The sequence below is a fragment of the Balaenoptera musculus genome, chromosome 19 (assembly GCF_009873245.2).
Source record: "Balaenoptera musculus isolate JJ_BM4_2016_0621 chromosome 19, mBalMus1.pri.v3, whole genome shotgun sequence".
NCBI classification, from domain to species: Eukaryota; Metazoa; Chordata; class Mammalia; order Artiodactyla; family Balaenopteridae; genus Balaenoptera; species Balaenoptera musculus.
The window spans coordinates 57,494,200-57,520,126 of NC_045803.1; the positions used below are offsets into that span (position 1 = coordinate 57,494,200).

Consider the following 25,927-nt stretch of genomic DNA (forward strand, 5'->3'; position numbering starts at 1 on the left):
CTGGCCGTCTGCAGCATCGACCTCGGGGCCCTTACCATCCCAGCCTTGACCTGCGCTGTCAGATCTCCACCTCGGCCCCGACCTCGGCCAGCTGACACCCACCATCCACCCCACAGCCCTGACCTCCGCCATCTGACCCCCTGCCTCAGCCCCAACTGGCCTGACTTACGCCATCTGGTACCCACCATCCGCCCTAACCTTGACCTGGGGCGACGGACGCCCCCCGCGGCCCTCGGGAATTCCTGCGGACACTCCCGGGACCCCCGGAGCGGACCCCGGAAGACTCGCGGACCGTTCGGCCGCCGACGCCTCCGAGCAAAGTGATTTCTCGGAAAGCCGAGTGCTTCGAAGAAGGCGGGCCAGGCGCGCCGCTCCCATTGGGCGGCCCCTCCCGCCCTTCCGCACGTATTGGCCGGCACGGCCGTCGCTCTGCGCGCCGGGCCCGCCCCCGGCCTTAAATTAGCGCGGGCGCCCGGGGCCGCGGCGCATCTCCGGAGCTCGGCGGCGGGCGTGGGAACGCGGGCGGCGGCCGACGGCTGGCGGCGGCGCAGGTGGGCGGCGGGCTGGAGCACCGGGGGCGCGGGCGGCGGCCTGGGGGTCCTGGGCCTGGGGTGCAGGTGGCGGGCGGCGGCGCAGGTCGGCCTGGGGCGTGGGCGGCGGCGGCGGGCGGCGCAGGTGGGCCCGGGGCCTGGGGCGCGGACGGCGGGAGGCGGCGCAGGTAGGCGGCGGGCTGGGAGCCCGGCCCGGGGGCGCGGACGTCGGCTGGCGTGGAGGCAGCGGCCGTGCAGTCTTGGTCTGCTTTCTCTGTCCTCGTTTTCTCCTGAATCCGAACCGAGCATCCAGGTGCGGCTGCTCCCAGAGATTGGCTGTTGCTTTAAAATAATCTCGTTTTTCTTAAAATCTGGTTGGCATGGAAGACTGTAGAATGGCCCGTACAATGCAGGGAAATATTGACCCCCTTGTTGTAAGACCTGCTCCCTTCCCGCTCCAATCCTACTCTTGGAACAGGGCTGGAGTCATAACTGTGAAACTGCCCCTTGTACAGCCGCGCTGGTGGGGTTAGATTGTGACGGGGCGGGCTGGATTTTTTAATTCTGATCGATGACAAGTAAGACTTCTGAGTGCGGTTGGAGGTCTTTTGCTTCCATAATAGCCCGGTCGTTCCTGGCAAGAAAGTCTGCTTAGGGCTCACAGCTAAAAGAGCATTTTGGTGTAACATGAGCCCCAGGGCAAAGGGCAGACTTTTCTAAGGTGAGGTGTGCTCCTTACCCAGAGGGGCGGTGAAGTGCTTTGTGAATGGAAACTAGAGACTGGATTTTCCAGAGTTTAAACTACCCCCCAACATATGCGGGATGTAACCCACTTTTTTTGAAAGCCAAGTTAGGAGCCAGCCCTTAAATGATAGTCCTTTTGGATTATGGCAGTTTCCTCTCCAGAGAATTGGGAGAGGTTTAGGTATTTCAGCAAGATTGGGACCAGGAGGAGAAATGGCTTTTGTGCTTTTGGTCTTATGGGTGTCCAGGGCAAATGACCAGGCGCCCTGAGAGACGTGGGGAAGGTGAGTCCTGCACCTGCACCATCTGTCAGGCCCTTCCTGGAATCCGGGTTGGGTGGGCCCAGGGCAGCCTCTTATCACCTCCTGCCTGGGAAGCCTGATCCCCGGCTGATTTATAGGGATGCAGATTAGCTCCAGATAGGACTTGGCCATAAAGAGAATTATTACCTAAAAATCGAGGAAGAGGAAGTTTTAAACATGTGACTGGGCTTATAAACGTTTCCTGGCTCTGTATTTGGTGGAATTTTGTTAGTGTTCAGTAAATTGTTATGGATCACACTGTAAAAGAATCTTAGGCTTTTAACGCCACTTAGAATCTTGGAGGGGGGCTTTCGGTGACAATTTAGGTGAGCTGTCCATATGCTGAGATCCTCTCACTTAACCGTGGCTTTTCTCTGCAGGGTGAGTAAAATGAGATCCTGCTGGGGGCCTTGGGGGTCGGGATGCCTCTCTGGGCCTCAGATTTTTGTCTTTTGAACGAAGCGGGGGCTGGATTAGATGATTTCTAGAATATTTTCATGTTCTGTGACTCACTCTTCCTCTCAGTGCCATTCTCTTACTTTTTTTTTTTTTTTTCTTTTTCTTATAAATCACCACAAGATTCGTCCTTAACAGTTTGGGGGTTATGAATCCATTAGAAATCCTGATGAGAAGGTGTTGACCCGCTTTCTAGCAAAATGCCCGTACAAACAAAACTTTGCTTTTTATTTCAGGAGGCTCCTGGAGCATGGACTCCAGTTTATGAACTTTGTACTAAGGGGGTGAGCAAAATGCTAACAAGCGGGAACATTTCATTTAATCGACAGATCCGCAGACACCAGCCTTCTTTTGTGTTCCGGTCCCTTTGGCCCTCCTCCACACAGCTCCTTCCTCAGGTGAGGGGAGATGCTCCATCTTTCCTCCAGGAAAGCCCTGTGGGAATCTCTGCCCTGCTAAGTTATTTTCTGGGGTGCGTGGTGGTGTCGTTTTATCTCTCTCACCAGGTGTCCCTCCCAAACCTGTCCCTTCCAGTTTATAAACACGAGGGACTGTTTTCAAATTCTGGGACTTTGAGATCCATGCACTTTGCCGATGAGGAGAGCCTCAGAGAGATGGTCAAGTGACTTTCCCAAGGTCTAGTTAGAGAAAAGCCTTCGCTGGGGTCTACAGTTTCCAAATCGAAGTCCGGTTCCCATTTCACACGCTTCACTCCTTTTGAATCCACAAACGGGCAACTGGAGTTAATTGGATGAAAAAGTTACAGGTGGCGCTCATGGGCCCTCACCTCCTCCTACCTGGGACCTGGACCCCTTCTCTGACCGCATAGCCATCTGCGGGGTGGCTGGAGTGTCCAAAACACACACACACTTTTTGCTTTATGGACCAGGATGGCTCTGGATGTGACCATGTTCTTAGGGATGTTATGTCTTGTCACTGCTGATTGTTTCAAATTTGTTGGCCCGAAGAGGTCACATTTTAATCCGAAGAATTGAAATGCTGTTTTTTTTTGGGTGGGCGTCTGTCCAACCGCCTAGGGGATTTCCACCCTGTTCTTGTAAACGTGGGCTGTGAGTCGATACGGTACGGTCGTGCTCTCTTTCTCTGTGCTGTTGGGAAAGCTGTCTGCTCTGGCTAGAATGTTCTTCCCAAGGGTGTCTTTGGGCGCCCGGGGTGGTGAGGCCCCCAGATTCTGGTGCATTCTGGGAGAGGCTAGCTTTGCTCTGTTCTGTCACTGCAGTTGTTTTCCTCACTCTTGTCCTCTGTCTCCCAGTTGGTCATAAGAGTTCCTGAGGAGGCAAGTTGGGACAGTAGTAACAACATGTGCTATTTAAAGAGAATCTTCTCAGGTCCAGGCAGTGTGTGAGGTGCTCTATATGTGTGGTCTGAGTCCTCACCATGACAACGCCCGGTATCTGCAGTTATCCTGGTGTGTCAGCCAGCGTAGCTGACACTCCGAGGTTAAATGACGATCCAGGCTCACCCGGCTGAGAGATGGTGAGACTTGAATGGGACCCCAGCTTGGTCCCATTCCCAAAGCAGCTGTGAAGGGGCAATCTAGAAGGGATAGCCTTGAGGATTTCTTGTTTCTCGGAGAGCACAAATGTCATATTTGCTCACGCATGCTGGTCCAGTGGGGCATTAAATCATGGAATTGGCTCTCAGAGCGATCGACTGCTCATTGAGGGCACCTGAAAAGGTGAAAGTGATTTCCCCCATCTCCTGCTAAAAATGGAACGATGAGTGACGCTCTCAGATGCGGCTGTGTTTGCGTGAAACAGAACAGGGGGTGAAAGCTGGAAAGAGCACAGCCAGAGCCTTAGTTGGGGCCACATTTCTGACGCACAGCTGCAGATTTCCCAGTGAGCTTTCAGTTTCCATTCAGGGTTGGAGGTCCTGGAAGCCGGCATTGTCTTCTCACAGCAGGTGGCCCAGAGTTCCTGGATCCGTGGGTTTCCCCCAAGCCGGCACCTGTGTTGTGATCCTCTGATTTTCCTGTTAGCAGTTCTTGGCTGTTGAGTACCTGGGGTGCTGTGAGTAATTAGACAGTGTTTGTAATTTCACAGGCTATGTTTTCTCTTTCCAAGGATGTGTGACCGCAACGGCGGCCGGCGGCTGCGGCAGTGGCTGATTGAGCAGATCGATAGCACCATGTACCCAGGGCTGATCTGGGAGAACGACGAGAAGAGCATGTTCCGGATCCCTTGGAAACACGCTGGCAAACAGGATTACAACCAGGAAGTGGACGCCTCCATCTTCAAGGTAGTGGCTTGGCCTCCCTGCCACCTCGTGAGCTCCTGGGGGAGCTGTGGAGTGATTGCTGTCTTTCTTATTTGCTTGAAAGTTAATCCAATTTTTCTTAAAACAAATGAGTGCCGAATGTGTCTCAAAAAATATAGTAGGTGATTTTACACCTGTTATACGATTTAACCCCATTCCAGGTTAGTTGTATATTGTTGGCATTTTCCGATGAGGGAAACTGAGGGCACTTTCTTCCCTTGCGCTACCATTTCTTTTGCATGAGGACTGGCAAACACAGAGAGAAAATACTTCTTTTAGACTGAGACCTTTTCCCCCGGGCTGCCCCCTAAATTCCATTTAGAATTCTAGGAAAGGTTTAATTCTTCATTCTTTCAGAGTTGCTACTTCTGCTTGGCAGTGTAGGGTCAGCTCAGATGAGAGAGACACCATCTGTCATCACTTCTGGGGCCAGGTCATGTGGGTGTCCTGAACCTGCAGCCGGTGTCTAAAACTAGCCCACTTCCCTTGAGAATCATCAGTACCCCAAGCATGGAGCGAGCTGCTGTGTAGTTCCACCACGTGCACTGAGACAGCAGCGCTGACTGAGAGTTTGCTCTGTGCTAGGCCCAGCCCCACGTGTTTTATTTGTTTTCCTCCCACACAATCCTATGCAGTAGGTGCCGTTCCTGTCCTTGTTCTGTAGAGGCTCCAAGAGGAGAAGTGACTTGTCCAAGATCTCCCAGCTCTTGGATGATGGAGGCAGTGTTTGAACCCAGGCATCCCAGTCGTGAGCCCAGGCTCCCAACCCCTAGCCGTACCCATCACCTAGATTCAGGCAGAAGAGCCAGGGCATCCCAGCTCTGCAGCCCAGCCGGCTCATCAGGATCCCCCATCGGTCATCAGGGCCACAGAAGTGTGGGCTCCACCCCTTGGGAGATTTGGAGCCCTAGGTCCAAGGTGAGCCCAGGCCTCCATGTTTGCAAACAGACATATCAGAGGTGATCCGACTCAGAATCTGGGTTGCAAACTGCTGCCATATGTGCTTGTTGTGTGGGCATTTGGGGGCCAGAGTCCGGGCGGGGGGAGAGTGAGTGAGTGTGGGGAGGAGCCAGGAGGCTGAGCAGGGTGGGGGGCGGGCAGAGCCAGACCCCAGGCGCGCATGAGTGAGGGGAGCAAAGGCCTGCAGGACCCCAGCGCAGCACTGGACCCTTAGCCGGGATGACTGTCCCCGACACAACCAAAATGACAGAGATTGTACCTTGGCCCCGGAGCAGAGCACTGATAGGTCAAAGCTGGCTCATGAGGCATTTCAGTCCTTCACGTCTCTGCCTGGTGTTTGCAGGGGGGCTGCACGTCTTAGCACTTCTGTTACTGTGTAACCCGGGTCACAGAGCTCTTTGACAATCTGATGCCAGTTGCCTGCCCCTCCAAGAAAAGTGGGCGCGTGCGGACGTTCTGCGCTCACCTTCAAGGGGGCCCTCGTGGCCTGGACATCCATCCGGCAGGTTTCTTCCCTTCAGGGACCCCAGGTCGGGAGCCTGGGCACTGCTCATGCCTCCTTTCTCCTCCTTGGTGGCATCGTGGATTCCTCTCTTGGAGAAGCTTTTTGCCTTTGGCATCACAGTGAATTTCTCTTGGGAATGGCTCCATCTAAATTTTAATATTGCCCAAGGTGCAGCCAGTCGATTGGGAATTCTAGATCACAGATGGCTGTAAGCCAGGGCTCCGCCACCTGGGGCCAGATTGTTCCTTGTGTGGGTCCGTCTTGTGCACCTCAGAGGATGTTAGCGTCATCCTGGCCTTGACCTTCTAGATGCCGGTAGCACCCTCTGCCCCACTGTGACAACCAGAAATGCCCCTGACGTTGCCAGATGCCCCCTCCCCACTGAGAACCCTGCTAGGAGCGGACCGTGGCCAGGATGAACAGATTGAAGCGGAGGCGTGGGGGTGCTGAGGGCACAGTTGGAGGCTGACCGTCAGTAACACTGCTTCAGGAGGGGGCTGGGGGCGGGACCAGTGGCTGCACGGCCCCGCTTGTGGCTTGCCGGCGGAGATGCAGGCCTCTCCATTCGCCCTGCTCCCGCTCTGCTCTGGGGGTAATGAAATAGAGCCCCAGATTTATACATCTTATGCAATGTTCTTCATGGCCGTTTCAACAGCGTTGAGAAAAATGTGCAAGATTCCCAATGTTTCCGTTGATTACGCAGTCCCTCAGTGTGGCAATCTGAAATGAGTCTACAATCTCGGCAGGAATGGGGGCGGGAGGGAGACTGGGCGCCCACCCAGAGCTGGGCGGCCACCCGAAGGGCGACAGACAGCCTGGGCTGGTGGACACGCACATGGTGGAAGGACCCGTCTGGCCCGTCCCCACGTGGTGCTCACTTCCATCCACCAAGGGGCACGTCTCTGCCATGTCCACCAACAGAGCTCTGCTGTTGGAAGAAGCCAACAGTCAGGCCTTGAGCCATCTTGAGGATTTTCTGTTTAAGTAGAGAACCTTTTGTTTCAAACATTCAAAGAAAACCTTTCAAAAATTTATGAGTTAAGAGAAAAAAAAAAATGAGCCTGCTTTCCTGCCTTAGTCAGGGATCGTAAGAAGCCACTTATACCAGAGAATCCTTCATTGTCTGCAGGTGTCATTGTGAGGTCAGCTTCGTGGTGTGGACCAGAGACGGGAGATTGAAAAAGACGTTAGTTCATTTTGTATTATCCCTGACTGTACTGATGAGGCCCTGATATCAGCTCATTTATTCTTAAAAAAGTATTTTGCCTCCTTTTCATAAAGTTGAGGGGGAAGATCTAGTTAACTGAGGGTTATGACTCGTTAATTGTCCTGCCATTGACCAGGCTCTGTGACAGGCCTGAATAAATTAGAACTTACTTAGTAGCAGATATTTCAAATTCACTAGGCCTTCGAGGAAAAAAATCACATTTGACTTTTAAAGCACAAAATGAGACAGTAATGTTTTTTGTTTTCTGTTGTTTTTAAATTTTATTGAAGTGTAGTTGACTTACAATGTTGTGTTAATTTCTGCTGCACAGCAAAGTGACTCAGTTATACATATATATATTTTTTTATATTCTTTTCCATTCTGGTTTATCACAGGAAATTGAATATAGTTCCCTGTGCTCTACAGTAGGGCCTTGTTCCTTATCCATTCTGTATTTAATAGTTTGCATCTGCTAATCCCAAACTCCCAATCATCCCTCCCCCTTGGCAACCACAAATCTGTTCTCTATGAGTCAATAATGTTAAATGGGGGAGAGCCGGTGGTCCCGGGTTTAACGCTGGCTGCTGACGAGCGCAGAGCAGCACACGGACAGGGGAGACGTAGGTTCCGGTGTATTCTGAGCCTCTGGCCTCAGATCACTCTGTTCTGTCTAGCATTTGCTCTTGAAGAGTCCTGAGAGATCACCCAGGTAAGCTGGTACTTGCGAGCTGGCCAGAGAGCCCTGCAAGGGCTCAGGGCAGGCTGGCGGCGGGGCGCCCAATGCAGCCCGGTGCACGTCCTGACTGCGGGGCCCTGCTTTGCTCTTTGGATCTGGCTTTCCTGATGGGGTGAGTGTGAGCTTTGAATGGACGGGTGCCCACGGCAGTGCCCCGTGGGCTGTGCAGCTCTGGATACACCCCAGCTGGTCTAACATGGCCCCCAAATCCACGCTCTTCCAGGCCCAGTGGTAACGCGGATTACCAGCTCAGTGGTTCTCAAATGAGGGTGTGTGTGAGTCATGATAGTACTTCCTTAGGGGACACTTGGTAGTGTCTGGAGATGTTCTGGGTGTCACAGCGGGGAGAGGGGATGCTACAGGCACTGAACTTGTCTTACATCAGGGGAACAAGCCAGGCCGATTTTATAAATTTTATTTATTTATTTATTTGGCTGCGTTGGGTCTTCGTTGCTGCGCGCGGGCTTTCTCTAGTTGAGGCGAGCGGGGGCTACTCTTCGTTGCGGTGCGTGGGCTTCTCATTGCGGTGGCTTCTCTTGTTGCGGAGCACAGGCTCTAGGCACGTGGGCTTCAGTAGTTGTGGCACGCGGGCTTCAGTAGTTGTGGCTCACGGGCTCTAGAGCGCAGGCTCAGTAGCTGTGGAGCACGGGCTTAGTTGCTCTGCGGCATGTGGGATCTTCCCGGACCAGGGCTCGAACCTGTGTCCCCTGCATTGGCAGGTGGATTCTTAACCACTGCACCACCAGGGAAGCCCTACCAGAACTATTTTAAATGGGAATCTGACTCAAGGTGTTATGGAGTTCCTGGCCACCTAAGTCAGAATCACTGGGATGTTGGCTAAAGATACGGGTTCCCAGACCTAACCCACAGGTACCCAAGGAGACTCTTGAGGGGCAGGGCCCAGGAATCCCTATCTTAACGAGCTTCCCAGGGGATCGGTACATGCATTAAGCTTGGGAACACCTGCCTGCTGCTTGCTGAAGTAGAAATTCCTTGGGTTGGAAGTCAGAACAGCTGGTTTTTAATCCCAGACTGGGTCACCTTGGGAAAGTCAGCTCTTAGAATTTCATTTTCCCGGGTGAGGGTTGAGAATTCCCTCCAGATCTCCTATTATTTTAGGCTGGAAGACATGTCTGATTTTGCCTGACACCAAACGTTATTTTCACCTGACAGTAGTGACCTCCTGATTGGTGTGTCTGTATTCCAATTTTGAAATCTAAAAACTGTGCCCATCCACGTTTTTAATTTTTTTTTTTTTTAAATACTGCCCCATTTTACATTTTGACTTAAAAGTTTCCAGCTTTGAATTTCTGGTCCTAGTTCAGATTCTAAGGTTTGGAGAGGTCAGAAAATGGAGCTGTAAAAAAACCCACAGAGAGGGAAAACATTTCTTTGCATTTTAAACAGTACCCTGGGGAGCGGTAGGGGAGAAGGGGGTGGGGAAGGTTAGAATAAATGCCAAAATGCAAAACAAAATTGCTGTTAAAAGTAGCAGGGCAGTGGATGACCGCATTCAGACTTTTTTGCAAATGTTCCCTTTTCACGCTAAATTTTAGCTAGAGGTTGATTTGAAAAAGCAACAAATTGCTCTTTGTTTTGAACATTCTAGTGAAACCATGTGAAGCTTCCTCTTTGTGCTACTTGACCTCGGGCTCCTCCCGGTCCTCTGGTCCAGGGGAGGATTTGCAGGGGGCAGAGCCAAGATGTGTGTGTGTGTGTGTGTGTGTGTGTGTGTCTGTCCTTGGGCCTGGGTTCGAGGATTTGCAGGGGGCAGAGCCAAGGTGTGTGTGTGTCTGTCCTTGGGCCTGGGTTCGAGGATTTGCAGGGGGCAGAGCCAAGATGTGTGTGTGTGTGTGTGTGTGTGTGTGTGTGTGTGTGTCCGTCCTTGGGCCTGGGTTCGAGTTCCGGAACGCCCTCCCCCCGACCTGGGTCTTTTCACTTCTGTCAGAGGAAGTGGTCTGCTTGGGGTCTCTGAGCCCTGAAATCCTGGACTGAGGACCTTCAGGAGGGCCAGAAGAGCAGGTCCTGCCCGTGGCCCTGGGTGTGTGTGGTCCCGGGGCCAGCTGGGTACTTCATGGGTTTTTTTCTCTTCCTTCAGGCCTGGGCCGTTTTTAAAGGGAAGTTTAAGGAAGGGGACAAGGCCGAGCCGGCCACATGGAAGACGAGGTTACGCTGTGCTTTGAACAAGAGCCCGGATTTTGAGGAAGTGACAGACCGGTCCCAGCTGGACATTTCTGAACCGTATAAAGTTTACCGAATCGTCCCCGAGGAGGAGCAAAAATGTAAGTATCCTTTCTTTATGGGCACTTGGCCCAACGGAGGCCGCCTGGGTCTGGGGTTCGAGTCGCCGCCCACGGGGTCCAGCTAAACAGATAGTTCTCTCCTTTACGTCAGCAGAGGTTGAGGTCTCCTTCCGCTGACCTCACCCACCATCTGCTGACTGTGGCAGCTTCCAGTTGAGAGGCAGCGGACGGGAGGAAGGGGCGGGAGACGGGGTGGCAGCTGGCACTGCTGGACCAGGAGCGAGTGCTGGGGCCTCCCTGGGGCGCAGCAACGGGCTTGGACGGGAGCAAGGCTCCCCGAACAGTGCCGATGAGGGATTCCTTTTGTTTTCTAGCAGCTTGCAGAGCAGGCCAGGAGAAAATAAGGCGGACAAAGAAGGGATGGCTGATAGGGGTTGAGGGCAGAGCTCTTGAATGAACTTGCAGATGGCGCGCTGTTGGCTTTATTGCTGGAGATCGGATATGCTTCTAGATACTAGATCCTGACCGTTGTTTGGGAACCCCCAGATGTGATCATTCCTGAAGTCTCCTCCCGATGTAAAATCCCAGGAAAGCAGTTGTGAGGAGATTAAAGCAGAATAGCAAAAACCTGCCTCACATCGCCCCCGCCCTAATGTCCACTCTCTGCTCTGGTCAGACTTCACTAATCGATCAGGATGTGTTGAGCTCAAATCTGGCCTCAGGCGTTTTCAAAGTGCTGTGCTCTGCAGCTGCTACAGATTAGAGCTGGCCCAGGAGATGAAACCTAATTACCACCCCTAGTTAAAAACATTCTTTCAACAGGTTGACTTTCTTAGCCATTTGATGTAGCAGTTAGAATCTTGGCACAGCATCCTTTCCTCCATAGCCGCTTAGTCAGTCGTCCAGTAATGCTGGGAAGAAAATAGAACCCTTGAAAACTGCCTAGGGCTGGGCAGGAATTCTGAGTTTCTGAGGGGGCTCTTCCCACTGCAGGGAGGTTGAAAATGTTGGTACGTAATTTTTAAAAAGTTAAAATCGTGACTCTCAGAAATAAATGGTGAGCCTGGGTCGGAGAGTAGTCTAACTCATTAACGAGGGCACCAGCGTGCCGTCGTCTAAGATTGCTTCACAGAGCATGCAACGCAGGTGCGCACGGTCAGTGAAAGGCAGGAAGGCTGAGCCGAACCTGTGAGTGTCCTGCCCGGGCAACACAACCATGGTTGGGGGTGACCTTCTCTAGTGATCATTTGTAGCTTAGTTGTCTGTGAATTGATACCTAACTCTACTGAGTCTGAACCCTAATGGATAATCAGTAGGAAGTCAAACAAACTGACCTTCCCCATGGAGAATCAGATGGCCCTTAGGGGGACACCTCTTAGCTAATACTCTGGGGTGCTCTATTGCCGTCTGACTTCCAGTTTTGGATAAATTTTTCATCATCACAGAGTATAATACATTGTGACTTGAAGGAACAGAGAAGTTTCTCTTAACCCTCCCACCCACAGGGTCAGCCAAGCTTGAACGGGCAGGTTACCCTGGCTTGTTTATAGCTCGGAGCGCAGCCTGCATCACCTGCAGGGGTGGATGTTACAGAAGCAGCGGTTCTCAGGGGGCAGAGAAGCCTCGCGTTTGCATAATGTCTAGGTGGGCGCACTCTGCTCTGTACCTCAGTGGTTTGCTGGCTATTCTGGGGGTGCCCCACCTGCCCCCTGCTGCCCCCATCAGCAGCTTCTGAGTGATTTTTTTCAAATCAAAATCAAATCAATATTCAGTCCGGATGAAACAGTGGGTCAATTCTACAGATGATTGGGACCGCTGAATTCCAGCAAACGAGTGTTTGTTGGTCATAATACATCTCACATGGATAAATGTAATGAGGTGAGTTTCTGGCTGGGGAAGAGGCCTGAGAGGGGGGAAGAAACTAGCCAGTCCAGAGTGCTTGTCGTGGGAACGCTCGTGTGCCTTTAGACGGTTCCTGCCGCAGGCGGGTTCCAGCCTGGGCATCCGCGAGCCTTTATGGTGCGCCACGTGCGTGCACAGATGCACACATGTCTATTGGGAAAGGCCAAAATGAGATTTCCTGCCCATTAACTTTAAAAAAAAAGACTCCAACCTGCAAACACATTTTGTCAGGAAATCTTTGCGTGTCAGATGCCCTAGCTTGTAACTCTAACCTCTGTCGGTTGTAGAGTAGATCTGATTTGAGTTCTTCTTAGATCTCAGCAAATAGAAGGAAGATACCAAAGTGCTGCCTTGGTCCTCTGAGTGCTGGACACAGCAGCAGCCGACTTCTCTTGTGCCTGCTGACCAGATGACTGAAGCAGCGCGGGAAAAAGGTTTCTAGGCCTTTGCCAAACCAATGAAGACGCACATTGGCTTCTGTTTCCTTCAGCCTAGCCTTAAGAAAAAGCACTGACTGTGGCCCTGACGATGGTTGTGATGCCTCAGTGCTGGTTGTCATGCGCTTGTCCGGTTTTCCGTAGGCAAATTAGGCGTGGTGGCTCCCGGCTGCATTAGTGAAGCCACAGAGATGGAGTGCGGTCGCTCCGAAATCGACGAGCTGATCAAGGAGGTGAGTGGCGGCAGCGTTTCCAGAGGTCCGGCCCCGACAGAAGCTGCGCGTGTTCGGTGGAGAGCAGCGCCATCCCGAATGCTCTGCCGAGGCATCCGGGGCCGCGGGCTCTCGCTCGCTCAGGGATGGGGCGTGAGGGCCTGCCATCCTCGCGAGGCCAGCCTCGAACCGCTGGTCAGCCCCCTGCAGCTTACAGCTTGTCCTTCATCCCAAGGGCTGGGGCCGAGCTGCCTGCTCTGCAGCAGTGAAGTTCCCTCAGGCTCTAAACTTGTCATATTTTAAACATTTTGAGTGGCACCATATATCCCCTTGCCGTTTTAGGCAGGCTGTAGTGAAACAGTAAACGTTCTTTGCTGCTTGGGGTCGTCGTCATGATATGGATTATCATACAGCTCTCGCACTGGTTACTAACATGCAGCTCTTAGTCCTTGATGGGTTGGAGAGCCATACAACCAGGCTTATTAGAATTGTACACAAGCTCATAGTTCATAGGCTCTAAGTGAAGGCTTAATGGGGTCTCCTTAGGCAAAACACGTGCGTTTTTGAATACTAATTTTAGCTACCTTTAGCTTCATAGCTATGTTTTTGTGCATGTTGCAAGGCCGACATTGCCTAGCTAAAATTATTCCGCACAGCCTTGCAAAAGGGGGTGTGGGTGCTATACAGATTCTTCTCAACACTCACATGGCAGTAACAGAATCCTTTGGAGTGCTTTGAGGGAGAGAATGTAGATAACAAGATGTAGCCTCCTCTGGGCTGCCTGGCTTTCCTGCAGATGGCAGCTGTTAAGTCTCTGGGTGGGCTCTGGCAGCACACCCAGTGAATTCCTGGCTTCATTTCTTTCCAGTGATGTCCCGTTTTCCATACAAGGCTTTCCAGCCAACTCAGCTAAGAGAGATACTTGCGTTGGCACGTGAGGATCCCAGCGAGAGCAGGTCTCCAAACGTTTTCTCACTGGGTTTGCCAGCCTCCTTTAAGGACTGGGTCAGAGATGGAAAGTCTAGACGTGGCGCGTGGAGTGAGACAGGCTGGAGCGCGGGAGACTGTGTCTAAGGTCACCATGTGCTTCCCCAGGGCGTTAGGGCAGCTGGGTGACCTGGCCATTCGGTTTTGCAATAGGCACTTCCATGTAAAAGGCCAGTAAGCACATGAGGGGGCCCCGCGAGGCTAGTGATTCGGTCTCGTGGTTTGACCGCTCAGCCTGGTGGATTTATTGTCTTGGACCTTTGAAGATGCAGAGTGAAGCTTTGCTTCATCTCGTGCGATAGAGATGACAACGTGGTTGTAGTTAAGTCTGGAAGCCCAGTGACAGCAGCGCTCTCCTCTCTCGCCCCGCCCCAGCCTCCCGTGGACGATTACATGGGGCTGGTCAAACGGAGCCCCTCCCCGCCCGAGGCCTGCAGGAGTCAGCTCCTCCCGGACTGGTGGGTGCAGCAGCCCGGCGCAGGTGAGGGCGGGGCCCCCGCGCTGCGGGGGGTGGGGGGCCGAGGTGTTCCCATGGCTACCGGCCTTCACGCCTTTCTGCTTGGGGTGGGGTGGGCGGGGAGGCTACCGTGATCCCTATTTTCCTGAAGGTGACTGAGCCCAGAGAGCTGGCGTGGCTTCCGGCCCCGAGGGCGCAGCCCGGCCACGCCTTTGCGCCCCACTTGCCACTGTCCCCTGGAGGCACAGTGTCCTTCCCGTAGGCGGTGGCGCACCCCACTGTGCTCCTGGGAAGGGCGGACGGAGGGGCGGGAGACCAGAGGGAAGATGCAGCGGGGCTTGTAGGTCCGTTAGGACAGTCTTGTGACATGAGGACCCCTGAGAGCCAAGGATAGCCGAGGGCATCTGAGATGGGGAGAGCTCGGAGCCCTGGATTCGAATCCCGTGCCAGGAAGTTGCATATCTTATTCGAACCTCAGTTTACTTGACTATAAAACGGAGACACCAGGACCTGCCCCCAGGGTCGTGAGGACAAGCGAGGCCTTCGCCCTTTTCTTAGCTTCTGATGCCCCCGCCCCTTGAAACAACCCTCCCTCCTGGGGCACGAGCGTCCTTGCCTCCCCCCTCGCCTCTTTGCCCCACCGCCCCCGTGGGAGACCGGGGGGTAGCGGCCTCACAGTTGGCCGGCTGCTGGGGGACGATGTCGCCCCGAATCCCTCTGCTGCGGCAACACGACCGGGAACACTCGCTGGGCTCCGGGCTCCCCTCCGGGGCAAGGCCTGGGTGCGGGGCCGCAGTCCAGGGTATTCCAGCAGCAGACCCTGGGGCGGGAAGGAAGTGTGGCCCCGTGGCGTCACGCCGACACACGATCAGAGATCCCACAGCACAGGGGAAGGCTCCGCCCCCTGCCCGCCGGTCGGGTTGAGGTCTGGCTTTATGAAACAAGGGTCGCTCTGCCGGGAGGGAACACCCTGAACGTGGCGGAAGACTGCGGCGGGGCCTCAGGAGCACGCACGTGCGGCTCCTAAGGAGACTGGGTTCCCGCACACGGCTGGGGGTCTGGCTGGGTCTGAAGCTGCTTTTGTCTCTCTCCAGCAGGCCTGCCGCTGGTGCCAGGGTACAGCACCTACGACGCGCACCACGCAGGTACGGAGGGGCGCGGGGCGGGCTGGGGGCGGGCCAGGCGAGCTCTTTGAAGACAAAGCTCTCAGGACCCGTGGGGGCCCACGAGGGTTGTGGACGAGCGCGATCCGGTGTCGGAAGTTGGGAGCCCGATTCCTCCTTCTCACTGTTTGGCTTGCGAGCAAGTGGCGGTCTTGAGCTTCTTTTTGGGTTGGACTAACAGACAGATCCAAAGAGTTCTTTCTGGGTGCAGTTATGCAGGAGAAAGAGCGTGGGCACAGACACGCTCAAGGCCCCGCTCTGTGCGACCCCAGGTGGAGGAGCTGAACCATTCTGAACTAAAGGCTCCTGCCCTGTAAGGTAGGGACAGTGGTGACAGCCACCGCAGCAGGGTGCCGTGAGGTTCTAACGGGGTATTGTTACAACTTGCTGGTAGGGACGTAATTGGTCAGTGTTACTGGGGTCAGTTTCCTTTACTGACATACCCTCTCCCACACCCAAGCTTGTAGCGATAAGGCTACTAATAACGATGACGACGACAGTGGTGATGGTGTTGATGATGACGGTGGTGGTGCTGGTGGTGAAGATGGTGCTGGTTGGGTGCCAGGATCCGTGCTGAGACTTTCATGGCCTCATCTCATTACGGCACCACCTCTAGGCAGGTGCCGTTACTGTTCCCACTGCACAGGCTCAGAAACCCTGGGTCACGCAGCTTGTGGGCCGCCGAGCTGGTCCGTTCTGTCTGTGCCCCTGTCCCTTGCGGGCAGAGGTGGCCTGTGCCACATGGTTGTCTAGTTTTGCCGGGGATTCTGGAATTTACATTCAGGCTCATTGGTGGCATCTTCAGGGCAGAGGAAGGCGGTGTCTTCCCCAGTAGCTGCCTAGTTCTGTGAGAAGCGAGCAGCTTGACTCATCAAGATGGACCACAGGACGTTAGGGCTGCGGGCGTCAGGCCTCCTGGTGTAGCGGAGGAAACGGGGCTCAGGGGGCAGTGTCTCGACCAAGGCCCTCACGGGATGGGTATATTTGGGGGGTGGGTGGAGCCAGGTCTCACCCAGGCCAGAAGATTATAAAGAAAACAACCCTCCTGTTCTCAGAGCTCTTATCCATTGCACGGCAGCCCTGCGAGCTGGGGGCTGTTAGAACTCCGGCTTCACAGAAGAGGAAACAGGCTTTGAGGTTAAATTGCTGGCCCGAGGTCCCACAGCTGGGAAGCGGGGTGCAGGGTTCAAACCCAGGCATCTGGTGCGAGCCTGTTGTTGAGACCGGTTTATGCCTGGGTCACGGGGCCGTGGCCCGGGGAGTCTGCTGACTGATGCTTTCTGGGGGCAGAAGAGTAGCTGGGCACAGGGCTGCGGCATCTGGGTGAGCAAAGACAGTTTAGGGAGGAAGTTTCCTGGGTTGTTCCAGAGCTTCTCAGCACCCAGCGTGTGAGGAGACTCACAGCCACTGCCTCATGCCGAGAAAGTCCTGAAACGTTCTTGTAGAAGTTGTGGACTTTGGTCCCTCTGTTCCGTTCACACACACCCCACTAGGTGAATAAGCTGTCAAGGGTTCCCTGTTCTTAACCCTGCAGGCAGGAGGCAGTGAGTGAAGCGGACACGTGAAAGGCGCCAGGGAGCGGTAGGGAGTGTGGCAAAGTGGAGCCCCTTGCCCACTGCGCTGCCCTTGGACCCGCAGACCCAGCCAGCCTCGCTTTCCCCATTTACTGTAGAGAAACCAGAGGTCTGGATTTTTATGTGAAACATCCCATGTAAGACGCTGGCAACAGACACGTGTTGACGGCACCCCACTGTGCTGGCGGACCCACACGCGCCTCAGGCCGCCAGCGTGTTTTCGACTGTGTTGTGGAAGTGACTAGGCTCAAGGGCATCGTCTGGAACTGTCAGAGTGGCAGGAGTGGCAGGCATGGAGCTGGCCTGCTGGGGAGGGCTGGGTCCAGGCCCCCAACTTGGCAGTCGCGTCGTCAGGGCGAGCGCCTTCACTCATCTATGCCCCGGTTTCCTTACCTGGAAAATGGTGTAATTGTGAATAGTCTCCATCTCAAGGGGGTCGCTGTGAGGACTCAGTATGCTAATGGGTCCCAACCACGGCTCAGCACCAGGTACGGCTGTGAGACCAGGGATGGGACACAACTTCAGGGCTCTCATCTACGCAGCTCGTCTTTTGTCCTGTCATCCCAGTTTATTTAACCGTCACTTACACGGTGCTTACACGCGCTGGGCACAAATGCGAGCTCACACAGTTCTCACAGCTGCCCGGGGGTGGGACCGTCGTCTCCACTTTGCTGATGGGGAGACTGAGGCTCGGAGTGGTGGAGCCGCTGCCTGGGCCACCCAGCTGGGGCCACACGCCAGGTGGCCAGGCTCCAGAGTCCGTGCCCCTGGCATCTGTGCTGAGCCACCACCGTGGTCAGACTGTCCCCCAGCAGGGCTGTCCTCGGTGGGCGAGTGGCTAAACCGGGCGCAGGACGGGGTTGCTGGTGGCCGGGCTGAGGCGCTTCTCCTCCGGGGCCTCCACCGCTCGGCTGGAGCGGCTGTGTGTCCTTGCTCAGGCCTTCCCAGCCCGCGCCACCCCTCAGCAGGGGCCGCTTGCACAGCCCTCCTGGGCCTGTCTGGAGCACCTGTGCAGCGGCCGTTCACATGGCCGAGAGGCGCTGGCATGAGATAAGGCCTGGGCGATGACAGGGCGGAGGGGCAGAGCGGTGACAGAGTCAATCTGGAGCATTTCATTCATTTGGGACAAAGGTCAGAATTGCTCCGGAGTGTAGGGAGCGGAGCGTGGAGCGTTAGGTGGTGCAGACACGGCACGTGGGGAGGGCGGTGAGCGGGGGATGAGACGTGGGCTGGGATGCGGGTGCCGCTGAGCCCCCCCGGGCCTCAGTTTCCCCAAATGTCAAGGAAACGAGTTGGACTGGACCACCTGAAGCCCCAACCCACAACCCCGCATGATTCGGGAACGCCACTGAACTCCGACGTGGGAGAAAATGGAGCAGGGCGTCTCGCCGTTTGAGCGGAGCCCAGTGGGAGGGTCCGAGGAATCAGGAGTGCGCGGCACGTTAACCCCGGCCGGGCAGGTGGCTGCTCGCAGGGCCGCCCCTGATGGTGGGGCAGGTGGGGCCCTGCACAGCTCTCGGGGGCACCATGGAGTTGGGCCACTCACAGCCCGTGTGGCTCCAGAGGCAGCCCTCGGCGGGTCTCGGGCACTTGGAAGGTGCCCTGAACTCACCAAGCTCGTTGGTAGTGCGTGTACTTCTTGTAGCTTAAGGTATTAAGATGCAGGTCCCGCTGGGGGTGTCCCTGGACTCCCTGTTGTCTTCACTCCCACCTTAGTTTAGAGGTTCCCAAACAAACAGTAGTCACGTGAGCCCCACCTTCACAGTTGGTTTTCATACCTGGGTACCGCCTGGACTATTATTAATGTCTGACTTTTCTCGAAGTTTCACTTTTAAAAAATTAAGTTTAATTTAAATGGGGACCATCTATCATTGCCTGTAAAGGTGGAACCAATGTCACTTGCTGTAAGTAGGAACTCAGAGGCCAAAGCAAAGTCAGTGGAAACCAGACACACTGTTCAGAAATTCTGGCCATTATATTACCCCCACCCAAGGCTCAGAGGCTCAAGTGCTCTGCCTCGTTTGAAAGGGAGGTTGTCAGAATTACGTATTAAGGGTCCATCAGCACCAAACTAGGGCTTTCTTTGATCAGAGATGGAGAGAATATTGAAAATGGAATAATCTTTTCATTTATTTAATGCTGTCTCCCCCCGCCCCCCCCCAATCATCTTATGTGTGGCACATTTTGGGAAACATTGCCTTAATTTGAGTACTTTTCAGACTTCTTCCTGAGAACAGGTTTGGATGAAAGGTTTTGGAGAGATTCTTAATTGGAAATTCAGGGAACTCCAAGGCGACTGTGGATTTGTCAGAAAAAAGATTACATCTTTGTTTTCACTAACCTGGAAATCAAATCTAGCATTTCTTTCCATTATGAACGTAGGCAGTACTGCGTGTGTTTGCGTGTGTACATATATATGTACATTCATATATGTGCATGTGTATATGTGTTTGTTTATACATCTAGTATAAATTGTATGTTGTATACATGATAGATAGTGGTAGAGCAGGGCCTGTGAGATGGAGTTATTTTCCTAAGAATTTAAGTTGTCACAACATCGTTTACCCTCAACCGTGACTTGTAAATTACAGCAGTTACGAGACCGTCCCCAGAAGGAGGGAGGACACTCCAGCAGATTTTACTATTTTGAATCATTGGCTTCCTTAGTGATTCTGTGTATTTAGTCATGCTTATAAACACCGTGAGCTTGCCCAGAACGCCGAAGAGTCCCAGGGTTAAGCCGTCCCCCCTTGGGAGAAAGGCAGGCTCCGGCCATGTTGGCACAGAAGGGACCGGGCCCTTCTCCCGCAGCCCCTGACCTGACCCCGTCTCCCCACAGCCTTCTCCCAGATGGTCATCAGCTTCTACTACGGGGGCAGGCTGGTGGGCCAGAGCACCACCACGTGCCCCGAGGGCTGCCGCCTGTCCCTGGGCCAGCCCGGCCTGCCCGGCGGCAGGCTGTGTGGGCCCGAGGGCCTGGAGCTGGTGCGCTTCCCGCCGGCCGACGCCATCCCCAGTGAGCGGCAGCGGCAGGTGACTCGGAAGCTGTTCGGGCACCTGGAGCGCGGCGTCCTCCTGCACAGCAGCCGGCAGGGCGTGCTGGTCAAGCGGCTGTGCCAGGGCCGCGTGTTCTACAGCGGCAACGCCGCGGCGGGCAGGGGCGGCCCCAACAAGCTGGAGCGCGACGAGGTGGTCAAGGTCTTCGACACCAGCCAGTTCTTCCGAGGTCAGTCCCGACCCGCCTCCCTCCCGCCTGTGCGTCCAGGGGTGGCCCGCGGAGGAGAGGCCCCAGCCAGGGGGCAGCGGGGCGGCCCTGCGTTTGAACCCTGCCCTGCCCGTTCTCCCGGAGCCACCCAGGCCCCTCCCTGCCTGACTCCCGGCGTCTGGAGGGGGTGCCCGCAGAGGGGGCGCCTATGCGGTTCTTTCCTTGCGCAGCTGTTGGAGGATTAAGGAACTTAGCGCCTTGCCACGTCGTTGTGGGCTGTCCCCGGGCCCTGGTTACAGACACAGAGTCTCAGGCCCCAGCTCGGGCCTGCGGGGTCAGAATCTGCATCTTGGCAAGGTCCCCGGGCAGCCGTGTCCACGTCCTGAGATAGTGACCTTGTGCACGCCCGCACGGGAGCGCTGCCCGAGGCTGCCGTCATCCTGGGAGGCGTGTGGCTAGGATCCCACGCCCGGGAGTTCCTCCTGGAAGGTCGGGACGTGTGAAATCAGTCACTCTGGTCCCCTGAGGCTGCTGGCCAGAGAACTCCCGGGGGCTTTCTGGAGAAGGGGCCCCGCGAAGGGGGACGAGCTCAGGTGCGAAAGCCCCGAGTCCACCTGGCCAAGGGGGTCGCAAGGCCAGGATTCGCAAACACCTTCCCCTGCGCTGGTGTCCCTCCAGAGCTGCAGCAGTTCTACAACAGCCAGAGCCGGCTTCCCGACAGCAGGGTGGTGCTGTGCTTCGGAGAGGAGTTTCCAGATATGACCCCCTTGCGCTCCAAGCTCATTCTCGTGCAGGTGAGAACTGGCGGCTTCAGGGCTCGCGTCCAGACCTTGCAGCCTGCACGTCTGGCTGGGGACCAGGCAGCAGGGCCCGGGGGGCTCCACCCGTGTGCAGGCCTGGACGAGCGCTTCAGGTGTGGGAAGGAGACTCTTTTCATCCCTGAACTATCGTCTCATGTTCCAGGACTCCCACAGTCCACGTTGTTTCCACTCCTTTCGTTTAGTTCGTTTTTTAAAACTCAAAACCTCCTTTTCAGAAAGAGTCCCCCTGTTCAGTTGTCTTAAGGTCTAAGTTGACAGATTAGGGCTTTGCCAGCCCTTGTTTAACTCTAGTCAAAGAAATGAACTCTAATTGGTGGAATTCTGGACCCTGGCTCGCCAGACTGGAGCGCTACTGGGAGAGTACACGTAGGAGTCTTTGCAGGAAGACTGCTTGCTCGTTCATTCATTGGAGGCCTGGAGGTTCTGATGGATGGCTCTGGAGCCGGGTAGTCAGAGAGGCCCGCCTCCCTCCCCACCTCCATCTCTGACCTTGTGGTGCATGTCCCTCCAGATCGAGCAGCTCTACGTCCGACAGCTGGTGGAAGAGGCTGGGAAGAGCTGCAGTGCCGGCTCCATGATGCAGGCCCCCGAGGAGCCCCCGCCAGACCAGGTCTTCCGCGTGTTTCCAGATGTTTGTGCCTCACACCAGAGACCTTTTTTCAGAGAAAACCAGCAGATCACAGTTTAAGTCTCTCTCTCGGGCACCCCGCCCCGCCCACATCTAGAATCTCATTATTACAATTACTGTCGTAATTATTTAAGGATGTGGATCCCTCTGACCTGGGGTGGAAGGCTTTCCCCTGCTCTTCATTTAGTAAGGGCGTCCTCTGAGTACTTGACAGGGAAAGAGAGCTGTGCCCCACTTCTACCGTTCAGATGTAAGCATCGAAACTCGCACCAAATGCTCTGGAGGCTGTAACTGTAACTTGTGATTAAAACATTTATTTCCTGCATCCTCCCCTAATTACCATTAGTTGCTATGATTCTTTCAGTATTTGGAGATACTTGATATTTCCAAAGACCTGGCGTTCAATTTTATTAGCAAATAGCTGTTTCCAGAACAGAAATCTGGAGTAGAAGATCAATTTTGTTTTTAACTTTGGTTAGAGCTATAGAGTTATGATTTCATATGCTTGATTCAGTGAAGTGTCTTCTTTTAAGCATGTTAATAAGATTTAAAGACACCTGGATACCAGCCTTCCTTTAATAAGTGAAAGCAAAACTCCTGGGTTTTTAGAAGAACGCACTGTCTTCCTAGAATTTGGTGCCAGGAGAGCATTTCCATTGCCAGGTGAACTGGTGTGTTTTCATCTTCAGACAATGAAAACTTTCCTTTTGGGCCTTTGTTGCCAGGAAGCCTAGAGCTAAATTTATTTTTTTTATTTCTGTAATTAAATCATCTGACATACCTCTCTCTTCTTCGTTCTAAATGGTTTTGACCTGTTTTTAAAATATTTGTACTTTTAATTGCCCTTTTTAAGTTAATTGTCCTATTGTAAACTGCCTTGAATCTTTTTTTTTTTTTTTTTATAAAGTGGGCAGGATATAAACCACAAGTTCAAAAAATAATTGTGGATGGCACCAGCTTTTTGATCGTGGCTTTGATTCAGTCAACCCATTCGTGGGCCAGCGATGTGGAACATGGGAGGGCAGCTGGAGTGGATTGGGGAACACTGGGTGAGATATGTCAGCTTCTCACCACTACGCTGGTCCCCTAGCCCCAGTACTCCTTGCAGTCAGAGATGACCCCACTCAGTGTGGAGAAAAGGGAACCCTCCTACACTGCCAATTGCAGGGAATGTAAATTGGTGCAGCCACTATGGAGAACAGTATGGAGGTTCCTTAAACAACTAAAAATAGAATTACCATATGATCCAGCAATCCCACTCCTGGGCATATATCCAGTCAAAACTATAATTCGAAAAGCTACATGCACCCCTATGTTCATAGCAGCACTACTCACAGTAGCCAACACGTGGAAATGACCTAAATGTCCATCAACAGAGGAATAGACAAAGAAGGTGTGGTACATATATACACTGGAACACTACTCAGCCGTAAAAAAGAATGAAATAATGCCATTTGCAGCAACATAGCTGGACCCAGAGATTATCACACTAAGTGAAGTTAGAGAAAGACAACTACCATATGATATCACTTGTATGTGGCATCTAAGATACAACACAAATGAACCTATCATCTGAAAAAGAAACAGATTCACAGAGAACAGACCTTGTGGTTGCCAAGGGGGTGGCTGGGGGAGGGATGGATTGGGAGTTTGGGATTAGTGGGTGGAAACTATCATATATAGAATGGATAAACAACAAGATCCTACTGTACAGCACAGGGAACTATATTCAAAATCCTGTGATTGATAAACCATAATGGAGAAAAATATGAAAAAAAATACATAATTGAATTGCTGTGCTGTACAGTGGAAATTAGAACACTAAATCAACTATACTTCAATAAAATTAAAATAAAATTTTAAAAAATTGTGGTAAAATACATATAAAATTAAAAAAAAAAATGACCCCACTGCACACCAAATTCTACCCTTCGACATAGTGGGATTCCAACAGAAAAGTCCCAGTTTTAGCCCTGGAAGAACTTACCCTATTTACTAGCAAATAACATGCATCTACTCCCCAAAAAACATCCACATGTTTTCCCTCAATCATGATACTAATCAAAAGCCAGCTAGAAGCCTGAAAACAATGGCTTGCTTGGCTTTCTGGTTCACAATATCGCACTAACCTTCCAATGTGCAGGATAACATATCTCTACAACCACTTAAAATCACTTTCGTAATTACAAAGCACTTGATACCAATGGCATTTTTCACAGAACTAGAACAAAAAATTTTAAAATTTGTATGGAAACACAAAAGACCCCGAACAGCCAAAGCAATCTTAAGAAAGAGAAACAGAGCTGGAGGAATCTGGCTTCCTGACTTCAGACTGTACTACAAAGCAACAGTAATCAACTCAGTATGGTACTGGCACAAAAACGGAAATACAGATCAATGGAATAGTATACAGAGTCCATAGATAAACCCACACGCCTATGATCAACTAATCTATGACAAAGGTGGCAAGAATATACAATGGAGAAAATACAGTCTCTTCAATAAGTGGTTAAAATCAATCAATTGCTAAAAAAAAAAAAAAAAGCAGTGGTGCTGGGGAAACTGGACAACTGCATGTAAGAGAATGAAATTAGAACACTCTAACACGATACACAAAAATAAACTCTAAAGACCTAAAATGTAAGACTGGATAGTCTAAAACTCTTAGAGGAAAACAGACATAACACTCTCTGTTATAAATCACAGAATATCTTTTTTGATCCACCTCCTAGAGTAATGAAAATAAAAACAAAAATAAATGGGACCTAATTAAACTTAAAAGCTTTTGCACAGCAAAGGAAACCATAGACAAAGTGAAAAGACAACCCAGAAAATGGGAGAAAATATTTGCAAACAAAGTGACTGACAAGGGATTAATCTCCAAAATATACAAACGCTCATGCAGCTCGATATCAGAAAAACAACAAAATCCCAATAAAAAAAAGGGCAGAAGATCTAAATAGACATTTCCCTAAAGAAGACATACAGATGGCCAAAAGGCACATGAAAAGATGCTCAACATCACTAATTATTAGAGAGATGCAAATCAAAACTACAATGAGGGCTTCCCTGGTGGCGCAGTGGTTGAGAATCTGCCTGCTAACGCAGGGGACACGGGTTCGTGACCCAGTCCGGGAAGATCCCACATGCCGCGGAGCAACTGGGCCCGTGAGCCACAACTACTGAGCCTGCGCGTCTGGAGCCTGTGCTCCGCAACAAGAGAGGCCGCGACAGTGAGAGGCCCGCGCACCGCGATGAAGAGTGGCCCCCGCTCGCCGCAACTAGAGGAAGCCCTCGCACAGAAACGAAGACCCAACACAGCCAAAAAATAAATAAATAAATAAATAAATAAATAAATAAATAAATAAATAAATTTAAAAAACCAGGCAACCAATGAAAACTGTAAAAAACAAACAAACAAAAAAAAAACAAAAACTACAATGAGTTACCACCTCACACCAGTCAGAATGGCCATCGTTAAAGAGTCCACAAACAATAAATGCTGGAGAGGGTGTGGAGAAAAGGGAAACCTCCTACACTGCTGGTGGGAATGTGAATTGGTGTAGCCACTATGGAGAACAGAATGGAGGTTCCTTAAAAAACTAAAAATAGAACTACCATATGACCCAACAATCCCACTCCTGCACATACATCCAGACAAAACTATAATTCAAAAAGATACATGCACCCCCCGATGTTCACTGCAGCACTACTTACAATAGGCAAGACATGGAAGCAACCTAAGCGTCCAGCGACAGAGGAACGGATAAAGAAGGTGTGGTACATACACACAATGGAACACAGCCATAAAAAAGAATGAAATAATGCCACTTGCAGCAACGTGGCTGGACCTACAGATTATCACACTAAGTGAAGTTAGAGAAAGACAACTATTTACCATGTGATATCACTTATATGGGGAATCTAGTAAAAAATGATGCAGATGAACTTATTTACAAAACTGAGCAGACTCATGGGTATCACAATCAAGTTTTTCGTTACCAGAGGGGAAACATGGGGGGAAGTGATACATTAGGAGATTGGGATTAACACATACACACTACTGTATATAAAATAGAGAACCAACAAGGACCTACTGTACAGCGCAGGGAACTCTGCTCAACATTCTGTAATAACCTACATGAGAAAAGAATCTGGAAAAGAATGGACACATACATATGTACAACTGATTCACTGTGCTGTACACCTGAAACTAACACAACATTTAAAATCAACTATACTCCAATAATAATTATTTAAAAAATAAGTAAATAAATAAGCACTTGGACATTTTTTCTAAAAAAACAAACGTGTTTTGCTAGATGGGTGTACCCAGGGGCAGGCCAGGATTGGACAGGCACGGCGTGGCAGGGCACCTGCAGGTCCCCCACTGCTTGGGGTCATGGGGTCTGTGGGCTTGGCCGAGTCGATCTCACAGTCCGTGGAGACACGGGGCAGGTTTGGGGTGGGGGCATTGGTGACGGTCCGTTTGCTTCCCATCCACTCTCTCCAGGGTGGGGGGAGAATTTTCTATTCGTTCTTCTTTCTCCCAGCCTGGGTCACCACCATCCCTGACTC

General features: G+C 52.4%; 1 protein-coding gene across 5 annotated transcripts; it reads left to right on the top strand.

Annotated features, from left to right (window-relative positions):
* The first annotated feature begins 488 nt into the window (after positions 1–488).
* On the top strand, positions 489–22,488 carry IRF8 (interferon regulatory factor 8). 5 transcript variants are annotated; one of them, XM_036835048.1, is made up of 9 exons: positions 489–551; positions 4,120–4,294; positions 9,819–10,002; positions 12,447–12,535; positions 13,877–13,982; positions 15,053–15,103; positions 19,535–19,921; positions 20,579–20,694; positions 21,233–22,488. In XM_036835048.1, exons 2-9 carry the CDS (start codon positions 4,121–4,123, stop codon positions 21,407–21,409), a joined length of 1,284 nt encoding a protein of 427 aa, XP_036690943.1. In that variant the 5' UTR covers positions 489–551; position 4,120; the 3' UTR covers positions 21,410–22,488. The 5 variants fall into 5 exon arrangements, with proteins under 5 accessions (XP_036690943.1, XP_036690945.1, XP_036690944.1 ...); XM_036835050.1 differs by having other exon boundaries at positions 15,056–15,103; XM_036835049.1 differs by lacking the exon at positions 489–551 and adding an exon at positions 820–843.
* Positions 22,489–25,927: the final 3,439 nt, after the last annotated feature.